General features: G+C 46.9%; 1 protein-coding gene across 1 annotated transcript in view; it reads left to right on the top strand.

Annotated features, from left to right (window-relative positions):
* Positions 1-14,578, top strand: part of DNAH10 (dynein axonemal heavy chain 10) — a 270,391-nt gene that overhangs the window by 15,860 nt on the left and 239,953 nt on the right. The window contains exons 7-9 of the mRNA XM_088482144.1: positions 1,629-1,786; positions 6,131-6,361; positions 6,455-6,645. Of these exons, the coding sequence (XP_088338270.1) occupies positions 1,629-1,786; positions 6,131-6,361; positions 6,455-6,645 (580 nt within the window). The remainder of the gene's footprint in view (positions 1-1,628; positions 1,787-6,130; positions 6,362-6,454; positions 6,646-14,578) is intronic.

Raw genomic sequence — 14,578 nt, 5'->3', positions numbered from 1 at the left:
CACACATCTCACTCATTGCTGTCATAGGTAAAATTGGTGATTTATCGGAGTTGCAAAAAGGGATGATTGTTGGCTTTCAGGCCAAGGGTGGCAGTATTTCTGAAACAGCGCAGTTTGTGAACTGTGTGTGTGCTGCTGTGGTGAAGGTGTATCGTGACTGGACAAATGGAACCGATGTGGAAACTGCGGAGCACCACGTGACATTGATGTGAGAGGTGAACGTCGGCTACGAAGGTGCGTGAGGGACGATCAACACGCTAAAGTGGAGCAGATCACCATCACCATTAACCTGGGGGCCACCAGACGTGTGTCTAAAATGACAGTTCAGCAAACTCTGCTGCGTATGGGGCTCCGAAGCAAACGGATGGTCCCTGCATCAGTGGAAAAGGCTTCAATTTTCACGCCTGTATCAGAATTGGACCTTCGCTGATTGACCAAGGGTTGCCTTCTCCGATGAATCACGTTTTCTGCTTCATCGAATGAATGGATGTTCGCGTGCCATGCAAGAAACATTGAAGAACAAACACCCTGCAACCATTGCTGGAAGAACACAAGCTGTTGGTGGCAGCGTTATGGTCTGGGGAATATTTTCATGACATTCTCTGGGCCCACTCATTCACGTGGAAGGCACCCTCAGCTGATTTGGTTATGAATTCATCCTTGCAGAGCATGTACACCCATACACGCTGATTGTTTTCCCTGAGGCGGATGGGATCTTCCAGCAAGACAATGCGACATGTCACACAGTTAGAAATGTCTGACAGTGGTTGGATGAGCATGACCAAGACTTCCAAGTACTTCCCTGGCCCCCTAATTCCCCAGACTTGAACACAATTAAGCATCTGTGGGACCACCTAGAATGTTGTGTTCGCTCTGTAGATGCTCCACCATGCACCGTCCACCAGCTGTGGGATGCACTGCAGTCAGCATGGCTCCAGATACCTGTGCGAACCTACCAGCACCTTATTGAGTCACTCTAAGCCCGTCTAGCTGTTGTCCATGCACACGACGGTTACACTGATTATTAGCTTTTGGTCATAATAATGTGACTCGATTGTGTATAATACTTAGATATAAATGTAAGTAAGAGTTACAGGTGAAAAAACAAAAGTAAAAGAAAAGGGTGTCTGCCATTCACCCGCCAGGCAGCGTAATGGGAAGAATTTGAATATTGTACCACTGGGTCAGATGCATGCTATGATGGATGTGGGACTGCGAAACTACAGTATTTAAAAAAATATATATTTTAATTTTGATATATATATTTTTGATTATGCTATTATTTAAAACATTCACTGAGTAGATGAAATGGTAAGTTTTTCTATTATAGCTTTGTATTTTAAATGAGACAGAGAAAGCGTAAATCACTTTATATAGGGACTACTTACGTTGATAAATCAGTTCACTTAGATGAAATGTGTATTACAGATTTGGAAAGAAAAGGGCCATAGAGTACATATTTCCCAATGACAGACAGAAATGGACCTCTTGACAAACATGGCACAACAAATACTAGGACAAAGCACTCACTCTTAGTTATGGTTATTGTAGGCTATGCTTTCTTACTTCTCTTCCTCATATCTGGTTAAAATATTCTTATATTCTCCCTTTTTTAATGTCAACTATAGGAGAAATTAAGTTACAGATGCCGGAATTAAATCTTGATGTTGAACCTGCTGTACTGGCAGCTGATGAAGCTGCTGTGGAACGACTTGAGCAATGTGTGATGAATTGGCAGACACAGATGTCAGCAGCTCTGGAGGAACAGCTACAAAAGAAACCACAGGTATCAGTATTATGGGCCTGATTCAGATTTGGGAATAGAGTAAAGGTGCGTACACACTGTACGATATCTATGAAGGATAACGATATTGTTCAACGATAAATCATTCATATCCTTCATTTTTATGCAGTGAACGACCAACGATACGCGCTCCCGCTGGATGATAACGATATCTATGGTCGTCCGTACATTCAGGCCAACTTGGACGATTTCATCACGATTTGACTGTTCAGAGATGTGGCAGGATGACTTCACTGAAAGATATCTATCATAGATATCCTTCAGTGTGTACACCCAATATTGTTTGTCCTGCACTACAGAAAGTTCAAGGGAAATCGTTCAGCGATATCGTTGGTTGTGCAGATCGTACAGTGTGTACGCACCTTTTAGAAAGAGCAAGTAAACCACCTTTAGAAAGAGCAACGTGCATTGTTGGTCGTTCGTTGGTCATTCACTGCATAAAAATGAACGATATGAACGATTTATCGTTGAACGATTTTGTTATCGTTCATAGATATCATACCGTGTGTACGCACCTTAACTTTACGCCTGGACAAACCATATTGCAATGCAAGGAGTGCACATACATACATACATACATACATACATACATACATACATACATACATAGTTTTTGCATGCGGTGTAAGTACTGGCTGCTTTTGCATGTGACCCACAAATGCTGGACAGATTTATTTTTACACTGCAATGTAGATTTCAGTTTGGAGACACTCCTCCCAAATCTAAATCTCTGGACAGCTGCCCCACCTGCAGTGCATCATGGTTTACCAAGATGCACAGTTACTTGCTCTTTCTTATTCTAGTATGCTTACCCTATGTATCAATATTTATGCTTCAGGAATCAGTATTTTACTTACGATAGCTCAGGGGTTAGTATTGTGTTTATTTTAACTTTAAGATAATATTATACTTACTATAATGCGCTTATTCTACGTCATATACTCTGGTATTATACTTGCAGTGAACGACTCTGCAATGAAACCAATGACTGAGAATCACATTATTGTGATGAGCACATGAATACTGTACTTTTTATATCAATAGAATGAGGCAGACGTTCTCTGCTAAATCAACTATACAAAACACACTCCCAAAGGGCAAATGTAATAGCCTGCAACTTTCAGGCATCATAGAGTTCCCAGCGAGTCGTCCTCATGGTTTAAAGGATCAATCATTTACAAAGCAAAACCTACCTGGTTTTGCCTTTTAAATGCTTGCCCCTTTAAAACATTGGGCTGACTCGCCGAGAACTTGCTGATGCCTGCAAGTCGCAGGCCCTTACATTTACCCCCTAGACCTAGTGAGGTTCAATTAATTAATTTATTTATTTATTAACATTCAATTCTGCACAATGTTGGGTGCATATTACAGTAGCCCAATATTGTCAATTGTGTTGTCGCCATAGGGCTCTAATTGTCCCTATACATTGATGCACTATATGTAAAATGGCTGATCTGGCATACTTAGAACTTTCCTCCAAACGATCACATGCAGGGCATGATTCAGAGTTATACCCGATGGTTTACGTACATCTCTGATGATTGTCAATTTACGCAGATCTGTGTCTTCGACGACGGTCACAATGCCCACTAAGCCACAGCATGATTGACATACTGCGGCCGTTTGGGGGCAGGGAAGGGGTGTCGACGCGGAGTATCCCAGAAAACGGGCATGTTTACCCCATTTTCTGGGCATCTCGAAGCCAGTGGCTGTGTCCTTGGATGCAGCTTCACTGGCCCCGGCAGTATGATTTACCTGGACAACCTGTGGGTTACTCAGATGTCTGATGGTCACACAGTTGACCAAATGGCTCCGACTCCTGATGCAGCATCAGGTCACAGAAGCCGGCAGTGGGCGTCTTATTACTTAAGACACCTCCTGTGGCTTTTGCATGGTGAAGCACAGCCTCATCGTACAAAGACGCAGCAGCTGTGCTACAGACTCCATCTCCGAATCAGGCCCGCAGTCCCTTTTTTAAATCTTGTGGTTGCTTATGAATGCAGAATTAAGAACATATATAATCAGTGCAATTGGGTTACTGAAGATGTTAGTTTCAGCTCCTAAATCTACCTTTAGGCTCCAGCAGGAGTGTGTATTTTGTAGGTTCCTTTTAAGGTTAATGCCAACGATTGTGGTCTCCTTCATTCATTTAGTTTTACCATTTCTAACACCTTTAATGCCATGGCACTAATGTAAACTATCTAAATAATCCGTCATAGCTAGCTTTGCTCATTTAGGGGCTTATGCTGATTTGGATGGAATTGCATCTAAATTGCAAGCGCATAATGCACCTAACTCAGCAAGAGTAACATATGCACAATTCAATTATATTTAAATATACAAAGGCAAAATTCAAGTTTTTATTAAGTTCAAAACCATGCCCACAGTTGTCTACACCTTTAAAACATGATATGGATATATGCTTTATTGCTGCAGACCAATTGCAAATATCACTATTATAAGTCAAATCGATTGCAGCACTAATGTTACGATTGTATTAACATAGGATTCAGACACTCAGCCAATCAGAAGTATCTTCCATCTCCAATTGTATACTGCCCTATGGACTGAAAGCCTTCATGTGATCCAACCCCCAAACAGTGTTATTGGAGTCTGTTTTGTTGTTAGCTTAGCATCTTGTGAGGCAACACACTTACTGTACTTTGGCTATGCTTAGACACCCCCACCAACCCTTGTTTCGGACACCTTGGCACAAGGAATGTTAAGAATAAGATGATTCTGAGTTGGCATAACTTAAGGGGCCTACACACGGTATGATTTGCAAATGATCCAATCTCATTTGTGATATCCTTTGATTTCCTGTACACTCCCGGACAAATGATATTGTGCCTAGACATTGAACAATTGTACAAACAATCAAACGATTTAGATGGGGCGTTAAAGACTGCAGATCATTAATGGTATATCGTTTGCAGCAAACAACCTCACGATGCTAGCACAAAATAAAGGAGGGGAGTGGCCAGGAAAAGTGACAACCTATCGTCCATCGCATCGTTCATCTTGCGTACACCCGGAACGATGTGTGCCAAATCGTGAACGATAGGTCGATATCTTTCTGCAGGATCAGTAACCACAATCGGTGACAGCGGGAGCGCGCATCAGCATCGTTATCATGCACACACAGCACTTTTTAAACGATTTGTCGATCCAACCGGTCGAAAACCGCCAAAACATTGAAGAAATTGTACCGTGTGTGGGGGCCTTAAGGATGTGTAGAGTAGAACTTACAATATGTACAGAGTAGTATTTGATATATAAATATGTATAGTGTCAAAAGAGCGGCGACACTGAAAGACTTTAAATAGCAATTATATTTATTCCTTAGCCCGGACTAAGGAGTAAATATTGCTAGTTAATGTCTTTTGACATTATTGCTAAATATATATATATTTTTTTATACTAGAATGCAAATGTGTGCCCAGTATATTCCAGGAAACGATGAAACAATGCGTTAACATCTGAAAACATTGCTAATAAATATCCATCTTTGCAGAGCGCAATGTTTATTTTTGCAGTAAAATGCATGAATTACTAATAATAAGGGACTAAGGGCCTGATTCTGCTTAGGATGGAATTGCAAAGCTGCATACAAGCAGCTAATTCCGTCCTTGCAATTATGTTAATGCAGCAGGCCTCTTGCATGCATTATTATCCAAGCTGCATTGTACAACTCAGCATTGGAGAATCTGCAAGAACATTGGCCGGCTAAGTGACCCATGAGGTCACGTAAGCTGGCCGCCCGCAGATGAGAGAAAGAGACCTGGGAACATTGGGAATCTGTGTTCAGCAGTGCCTAGTGTGCACTGCTGAATCAGGCCTTAAGTATTAATTTTGATGTAAATTAAGGCAAGGAATTTTAAAATGTAACTTAGATGTTTACAAGTGAATCTATAATTTGCTTAAAATAGAATAATAACTTGTTAGGTATTAGGATTCGAGAAACTCATAGCATGTGTACAAAAAGTAGAGATGTGCAGGTTCGGTTTTATCCGGTTCTTATCGCCAAATTATCGCAAGTTCGGATTAGTTTGGATTTATCTTATTGGCTATCCAAAGCACGTGACAGCCGGCTAGCCATTATGATACAGTTTTTGATATCCGAACATATCCGAGTAAAACCGAACCGCACATCTCTAACAAAAAGTGGTGTGGGATAAAAATATGAGTAATGTGGAAATTTTGTTTGAGTTGGGCAGGGGCGATATTGCTATGATATTGTTTTACTGCATGGTGAGTGCTTGGTAATTACATTCAAATAGTTACACAAATATGTAAGTTTTGTAATATATTGTGCTTTGTTTTCAGGGAAATGGACCTCTGGCTGAAGTTGATTTTTGGCGTGAACGCAATGCCACTTTAAGTGCCCTTAGTGAACAGCTCAAACTCCCTACAGTCAAGAAGGTCTTGAATATTTTGTCCATTGCAGACCCTGGTTTAGTACAGAATCTCGATCTGACAGTCACTGAATTAGCAAAGTACCATGTTGAAGCTGCTGATAATGTTCGGTTTCTCTCCACTCTGGAGCGACATCTAAAGGTCAGTCTGCCAAAAAGAATCACTTTGCCAGTCAATACGAATTTATCAGCACAACTCACCATGGCCTAATTGTTTTCTCTATTTCTCCTGTAGAATTTAACACATGGTACAGGTTTTAATGTCGTTCTTGATACAATTCCCTCAATGATGAATGCATTAAGAATGGTGTGGATTATTTCACGCCATTACAACAAGGATGACCGAATGGTCCCTTTAATGGAGAGAATTGCTTGGGAAATTGCAGAAAGAGTGTGCAGAGTCCTTAACATTCGCACTTTGTTCAGGTAAGTTAGCGATCAGCATGATGCAATTGCTAATTTCATCAGCCGAGCCCAAATTCGCATTTTGTTCAAAACCCAATGGGGCTGTGATTACTTTTGTGCGACTTCAGGCTGTTGTCAAGTGCGGCTTTTGTCGCGATGACTTACACCAGCAAGATCATCGCAGATAATTGGATTGAGCCCTCTATTTGCATGATTAAATAGGAATATTTGGTGCATCCTGGCCGTATACCACCTCTGCAGTGACCTTTTAAAATAAACTGGTTTGATTTATCTTCATGTGAATCAGGATTTTTTGTTCCCCACTTATAATGTTATCAATTTGCATACCATTAGAATAGAACTGTGAGGTGCTACAAATGTGTGAGCCCTTTATGCCATTCTCTCCTGACACACCAGGACAGAGCGGTAGGTACAGTATATGGAGTGAGAAGGGCATGGCTCTTGATTCTTGATAATCTGCTTTGTCATCTTAATTAGTGAAATTGGGCTGATAGATAGTTGAAGAGTAAAACATTTTGGAATGTTGGAATATATTTCTGTCGCTCTATGATACTGTCATAGATAGGGCTCAATAGATACATTTTCTACTTCAGGGTCCATAGGGTATCCACAGGATACCTTGGGGTATAGGTGTGACGTCAGTCGCAGGGCACCAAAGAGTTAAGCTTTCAGCCTCCCAGGATGCACTAGGTCCCCCTCCTATACCCCGCCCCCAGGCCAAGGCACCTCAGTTTAGTTTGGTGCCCGGCCGGAGTCGGGTGCACCTGTTGGAGTGGGGGCTAGAAGAGCCCCTGAAGCTTATTCTTCATGCAGCTGTGGCTGCACAACTGGATGAACAGCATGGACAGTCAGTCCTGACGTCCATGCTGTCTTCCCTACACCCCGCCGGTACCAGAACGCCGGTACTGATCCGGGGATGCTGGTGGGCGTCTGGGGTCACAGCTAGCGGTGACCCCAGATGCTCCGGACCATGGCCGGATTCAAGGGGGACAGAGGTAAGCAGCGGGGTCCCGCGGTGGGTCCCCGCTGATCACATGGTCCTAAGTCCCCAGGCAGGGGGCTCCCTGGGGACTGGCTGCAGCGTGGAGCCAGGCGACCAACCTGCGCTTCCACTACCCCCTGGGACAGCGGACCGCAGCAGAGCGGTAGCGCTGCGGCGTCCCAGGGGTTAAATGCATGCCAGGGGAGCGCGCCTTCCCTGTCTCACAGCCGGCGCCTCCCCCGCTGCACACAGCCCTCTCTGCACTGTGCTGACTGGTCCTGTGTCAGCGCTCCTCCCCCAGGCCAGCTTCTCTCTGCTCCTCGGCGGCCATCTTCTCTGCAACGCATGGTGAACGCTGCTGGAAGTCTGGAAGGAAGCATCGTGGTCTGGGTCCCCCCGCATACCTCTCCTCCGCTGTGGCTCAGGTCTGTGTATGCAGCGCTGTGTCCTACCAGGCCCTGTGTCTGTGTAGTTGAGTGATCAGCGCTGTTAGTGCAGGAATTGTTATTTCTCTGCATTGTATGTGACTGTGCTAGCGCTGCCTGTAACTATTCTTCTCTAAACTGTCAGCTTTATTACTGTCCCTGTTCTTTCTGCTAAAGCCCTTGCGGTGCGGTGCTGCAGGGTGGTCTCTCGCCTATTTAATACTTAATTGGTGAGAGAGGTCACATACGTGGTGCCATCATGTCTGAAAGTGATTTTCCCCTCCGGCTACAGTGTACCACGTGCAAAGTACCGTTAGCGGAGGGGGAGGGTAGCGCGGAGGGCCTTTGCCGGCAGTGTTGTCCATGGCGCGGCCTATTACGGTTACAGCACCGGTACAGGAGCCGCCCTGGGCTTGTTTCGCTCAGGCGTTAACAGCTTTAGTGGGCCAGTTAGCTCCGCAGCCCGCGTTTACTCCGATGGGTTTGTCCCAGCAGTCTGTGGTGTCGTCACCCATGCAGGGGTTCCCACGACAATTGGTGGTACCCCACAGTCTCCCTATTTCCCCGCTCCCGGGTTCTCAGGAGCCAGCGTGGGTTAACTCCCTGACGAGTTCTTTACAGCACTTGTCGGATGTATTGCAAGGGGAGTCTGTGATGCGGCCTCATAAAAGGCCGGTGGCGTCTCTGTCCGCTCCTTATGAGGATGACGAAGGGACGTCTGATGATGGGGAGATTCTGGATCCTTACGATCAGGAACCTTTCCATACTAAGGACGCTGATGCTAAGTCCAAAGTATATATTCCTGGACTTATTCGGGCGGTCCGCACAGCCTTGGTGATTGAGGACGAAGTTCCCCCAGTCTTTCCTCTTTCGGGTCAGTTGGTGGACCATTTAGAGGAGGCGTGGAAACAACCTGGCAAAAGATACCAGCCGCAGAGACGCCTGGCGGTGGCTTATCCGTTCGCGGATAATTATTTTGCTAAGTGTGAATCCCCTCCACAGGTGGATTCTCACGTGACCCGTCTTGTCCGTAGTGCCACATTGCCGATGCCATCCATGTCCTCCCTTAAGGATGCTACGGACCGCAAGGTAGAAATCTGCCTGAAGTCCGCTTATTCCCTTGCAGGGGGGGCAGCACGGCCGGCTATGGCCATTTGCTGGGTTGCCAGAGCGATGGAGCGCTGGGCGGATTCATTAGAGGCTTCTTTTGAATCCGACTGTCCGGCCGAACAAGCGGAGTTGATTGGCAATCTCCGTGATTCGGCCACCTACATCAACGAGGCGGCTCTAGACATTAGTACTCTGGTGTCTAGAATTTCTTCAGCAGCGGTAGCTGCTCGTCGCACCTTGTGGCTGCGATCCTGGAAGGCGGACGCAGATCCAAGAAAGGTCTGGAAGCGTTGCCGTTTACCGGAGAAGTTCTCTTCGGTCCGGATCTGGATAAGATTGTGGCCACGCTGGCGGCAGCCAAATCTGCTTGTCTCCCGTCGGCCGCTGCTCCTTCTGGTTCTGGACCATCGTCCTTTCGGTCATCTAGGGCCCAGGGCAGGCCCAAACCACAGTCGTTTCCTCGACAGGCTGGCCCTAAGAAATCGGGCAAGCCCCGGAAACAGGCATGGAGTACCAGACGTCCGGCCCCCAAGCCAGATGACAAGCCTGCGGCCTGACGGTCCGGGTCTCCCCTTGGGGGATCCCAGGGTGGGAGGCCGCCTGCTGCAGTTCTCCCGGTGTTGGTCGTTCACTACGACAGACACTTGGGTTCTGGAGGTGGTCTCTCACGGGTACGCCCTCTCCTTCCGGCACAGACCCCCGGCTCGATTCTTCACCACGGGTCTACCATCAGACCGGAACAAGGCTACGGAGCTGCGGAAGGTATTGCACACTATGCTCCAGGCTGGAGTTATAGTGCCTGTTCCATTCTCCCAGAGGGGCCAGGGTTTCTATTCAAATCTATTTTTGGTACAGAAACCCAATGGGTCATATCGTCCGATTCTCAACCTCAAAGCACTCAACAAGTCTTTGCGGGTCCCGAAGTTTCGGATGGAGACCCTACGGTCCATCATTCTGGCGCTGGAACCTGGGGACTACATGGTGTCATTGGACATACAGGACGCTATGGCGGTCATGGCGGCTTCTCTGCGGCTGCAAGGAGTCCGCATGTTGCCGTACTTGGACGACCTGTTATTGGTGGCAGGATCTCCAGAGCTCCTGTTACACCACTTGGACCTGACCATTGCACTGCTGCAACGGCACGGCTGGCTAATTAACTGGCAGAAGTCCACTCTAATCCCGTCTCGGAGGATTCTGCATCTTGGAGCCTTATTGGACTCGGGACAGCAAAGGATCTTCGTGACGGAGGACAAGATCTCTGCTTTACAGTCAAGGGTGCGCAGTTGTCTGCACAGCCGCCGGGTGTCCTTACACTCGGCGATGAGGTTACTGGGCTCCATGGTGTCGGTGTTCGACATGGTGGAATACGCCCAGTTTCACTCTAGACCTCTGCAGCACCTGATCCTGTCCAAGTGGAACGGGCTGCCTCAGTCTCTGAAGTTCCAGACGATTGTGCTCACCCCGGAGGTTCGCCTGTCCCTTGCGTGGTGGTTAAAGATGACCCACCTCAACAAGGGACGTCCGTTCTGGGTTCCAAATTGGGTCCTGTTGACAACGGACGCCAGTCTTCGAGGCTGGGGAGCAGTTTCGGGTCCACACTTGTTCCAGGGCAGGTGGACACCGACAGAAGCGGAGCTTCCAATAAATATCTTGGAACTCCGTGCGGTCTTCAATGCTCTCCTGCAGGCACAGCGGTTTCTCCAGGGTCACCCGGTGCAGGTCCAGTCGGACAATGCTACCACCGTGGCCTACATAAACAGGCAAGGAGGAACTCGCAGTCGGGCGGCTCTCGTAGAGGTCTCTCGGATCCTGGTTTGGGCGGAGCGCAATCTTCCGGCCATATCAGCGGTCTTCATCCCGGGAGTGCTAAATTGGGAGGCGGACTTTCTAAGTCGCCAGGACGTTCATCCAGGGGAATGGTCCCTGCACCCGGACGTTTTTCAACTACTGGTGGACAGGTGGGGTCTTCCAGAAATCGACCTCATGGCGTCCCGGCACAACAACAAGTTGCCGGTGTACGGGTCTCGCACAAGAGACGAAGGGGCGTCTCTGGTGGATGCTCTGTCCGTCCGGTGGACGTTCAGGTTCGCATACCTGTTCCCTCCGGTCTCCCTTCTTCCACGGGTAATCCGGAAATTCAAACAGGAAGGAGGGACGCTCCTGTTGATAGCTCCCGCGTGGCCCAGACGGCACTGGTTCTCAGACCTTCAGGGTCTGTCCGTGGACAGTCCTCTGCGGTTGCCGCTACGACCGGACCTTCTGTCTCAGGGTCCTTGTCTTCACCCGGACCTGACTCGGCTGTCTTTGGCGGCGTGGCTGTTGAGATGGCCATGCTGAGGTCCTGGGGGTTTGCCAGCTCTATGCTGTGTACCATGTTACGAGCTCGGAAACCGTCTTCCGCGAGGATATACCATCGCGTGTGGCATACGTTCTTCCAGTGGTGTCGACCGAGAGGTTATGCACCGCGGGAGTTTCGTCTGTCTCGGATTCTCGCCTTCCTGCAAGCGGGACTAGATCATGGGCTTCGCCTTGCTTCTTTGAAGGTACAGGTTTCGGCCCTATCTGTCTGGTTTCACCGTAGGATTGCTACAATCCCGGATGTGCGCACCTTTATGCAAGGTGTTCTCCGTATTCAGCCGCCCTTTGTTCCACCTGTGGCGCCTTGGGATTTGGCTGTGGTCCTGAGGACTCTCCAAGGACCGCCGTTTGAACCACTGGGCTCAGTGGATATTAAATGGCTAACAGCTAAGACTGTTTTCCTTCTGGCCGTTGCTTCAGCCAGACGTGTTTCTGAGTTAGGGGCTCTTTCTTGTAGACCCCCTTTCTTGGTTTTTTTCATGGGAACAGGGCAGTGCTCCGCACTCGGCCCGAGTTTCTCCCCAAAGTTGTTTCCCAGTTTCAGGTTAACGAGGAAATAGTGGTTCCGGCCTTTAACTCACCGGGTCTTTCCGTGGGTGAGGCCTCTTTGGATGTTGTGCGGGCCTTAAGGACTTATGTGGACCGCACTTCTTTGTTTAGGAAGTCGGACGCTTTGTTGTCCTCTATGGCTTCTGTAAAAAGGGTTGGCCTGCTTCAAAGCAAACTTTGGCAGCCTGGATCCGTATGGCTATTTCTGAAGCTTATCTTCATGAAGGCCTACCGGTCCCTCCTTCTCTGAAGGCTCATTCCACTAGGTCTGTGGGTCCTTCGTGGGCAGCTTGACGTGGTGCCTCGGCAGTTCAGATCTGCAAGGCTGCTACGTGGTCTTCTGTCCATACCTTCGTGAGGTATTACAGGTTTGACACCTTCGCCTCTCAGGATGCTTCCTTCGGGCGGCGGATTCTCCTTTCTGCACAGGAGCGTCCCCACCCTTAAAGGATACTGCTTTGGGACATCCCCAAGGTATCCTGTGGATACCCTATGGACCCTGAAGTAGAAAATATGAGATATGGTAAGAACTTACCCTTGTTATCTCTATTTCTACGAAGTCCATAGGGTTCCACAGGACTCCCGCCCTGTCGCACCTGTGCTGCAGATGGGCTTTGCTCTGGTCACCGGTTTTCCGTCTCCCTCTGGTGAGAATGTGATTCTTGTATGTGTCCAGATCTTTGTTCTCTCTCTTCCTTCTCCTCCTCCGGCCTATGGCTTGGTAACTAACTGAGGTGCCTTGGCCTGGGGGCGGGGTATAGGAGGGGGACCTAGTGCATCCTGGGAGGCTGAAAGCTTAACTCTTTGGTGCCCTGCGACTGACGTCACACCTATACCCCAAGGTATCCTGTGGAACCCTATGGACTTCGTAGAAATAGAGATAACAAGGGTAAGTTCTTACCATATCTCATATTTTTCCACGTCAAAGGTTTTTTGGGAAGGCCTTGAAAAGATGATGATGTACAGATATGTCTTCCGCAGTTGTTGCTGCAGTCGCGTTAAACAGCCCTTCTAGTTGTGCCTAATCCTGTGCACGTTTACTCATGCCCAGCATCTTTGCGTCTTATTTGCAATGTGATGTGAGTAAGAAGCACAAGCAGACATCTGATTAAAATGATCTGCGGCATGTGTATGTTCAGTGTACGAAATGCTGCGTTACAGTATCAGCAGCTGTATTCCACACCACCATCCGTTTTACAGACTTGGCTGCACACAGAACATACACATACTGCATATTATAAGAAGCATTTGACACACTGAGCACCCGAGTCGCCAAGGAACCGGCAGCTCTCACTCCCTATGTAACGCGACTCCTAATGCAGGGAGGATAGAGGAGGAAGGACATATCTGTAGGATCCACAGAACATTAATTCTGCAAACTTTGCTGATTTTGCTAATAAGTAATTACTGATAACGAGTTGAAATGTGCAGAGTTGTTTTTATGTTTTAGCTTTATGATGCACCACCCCCTGTTAAAAATGTACTGAACACTTTTAACCCAGCATATTTCAATTGGTTGTAGCTATGGAATATAATTCTTGGGGAATTACTATCTCTCCCAGTGTTGTTAGATCTATATTTGAGGTGTAGGCTATTGGAGATTGAACCCATTCTAATAGAGCCTAACGGGAGTGAACACAGATCTTCTGGTAGAGAAGGAAGGGCATATATGCAGAGGGGAAACATGGCCCTCTTGTCCTTGGTGTGGGTGTATATATTGCACTCTTATTTCAGGTGAAATTGGAAGAACAAGAATTTGAACATAAAGACATAACATTTTTAAATGGAGTTTAATATGATAAAGAAAGTCGCAATGTTTATTGTATAAAAAATTCGAACAAAATAACAAACAGAAATACAATTGCAGAGTTTCTTAAGCGGAAATAAAGAAATGAAAATAATGTGAGTTTTAAGTATCTACTGGATTGGGGAAGGTTAGAATGTGGACTGCTTTCCGGTAGCAGACTGACCCCCACAAATATATTAGAAATGTTTTTGTAATGTAATTCTAGCATTTTTAAACATTTATCTTGTTGCCCACAGATTCCCATCAATGTAACGTCTTTGAAAGAAGTGTGTTATTATTTTCTACAATCCTTTGTATGGCCTAAACTCTATAACTGCTATATTTGTTGTTTGAAACATAAGATATATAATATTACATTTAATAAACAGAGCATGACTTTCCTCACACATACATAAGAAACATGATTATGGGCTTGATTCAGAGTTGTGCGATTTTAGCATCGCTGCTGCATCTTTGGATGCAGAACTTTGGATGCAGCAGCAATGCTAAAATATATGCTAATGCTGCAAGAGGCATCCTGTGTAAACAGATGCCTCCTGCTGGCTTCTATGGTCCTCTGCGTGAACATCAGTCATCTGAGTTACTTTCAGGTTACTCAGGATGGCTGCAGTGAAGCTGCGTACAAGGACGCAGCCACTGGTTTCAGCATGCCCAGAAAATGGGGCCGAACAGTCCTGGCGCCACCCCAACTCCGTTCCCAAC

The sequence above is a fragment of the Taudactylus pleione genome, unplaced genomic scaffold (assembly GCF_031769625.1).
Source record: "Taudactylus pleione unplaced genomic scaffold, aTauple2 ptg000282l, whole genome shotgun sequence".
Classification (NCBI taxonomy): Eukaryota; Metazoa; Chordata; class Amphibia; order Anura; family Myobatrachidae; genus Taudactylus; species Taudactylus pleione.
Note: the sequence above shows the minus strand (reverse complement) of the source record. Positions and strands in the feature narration are given on the sequence as shown.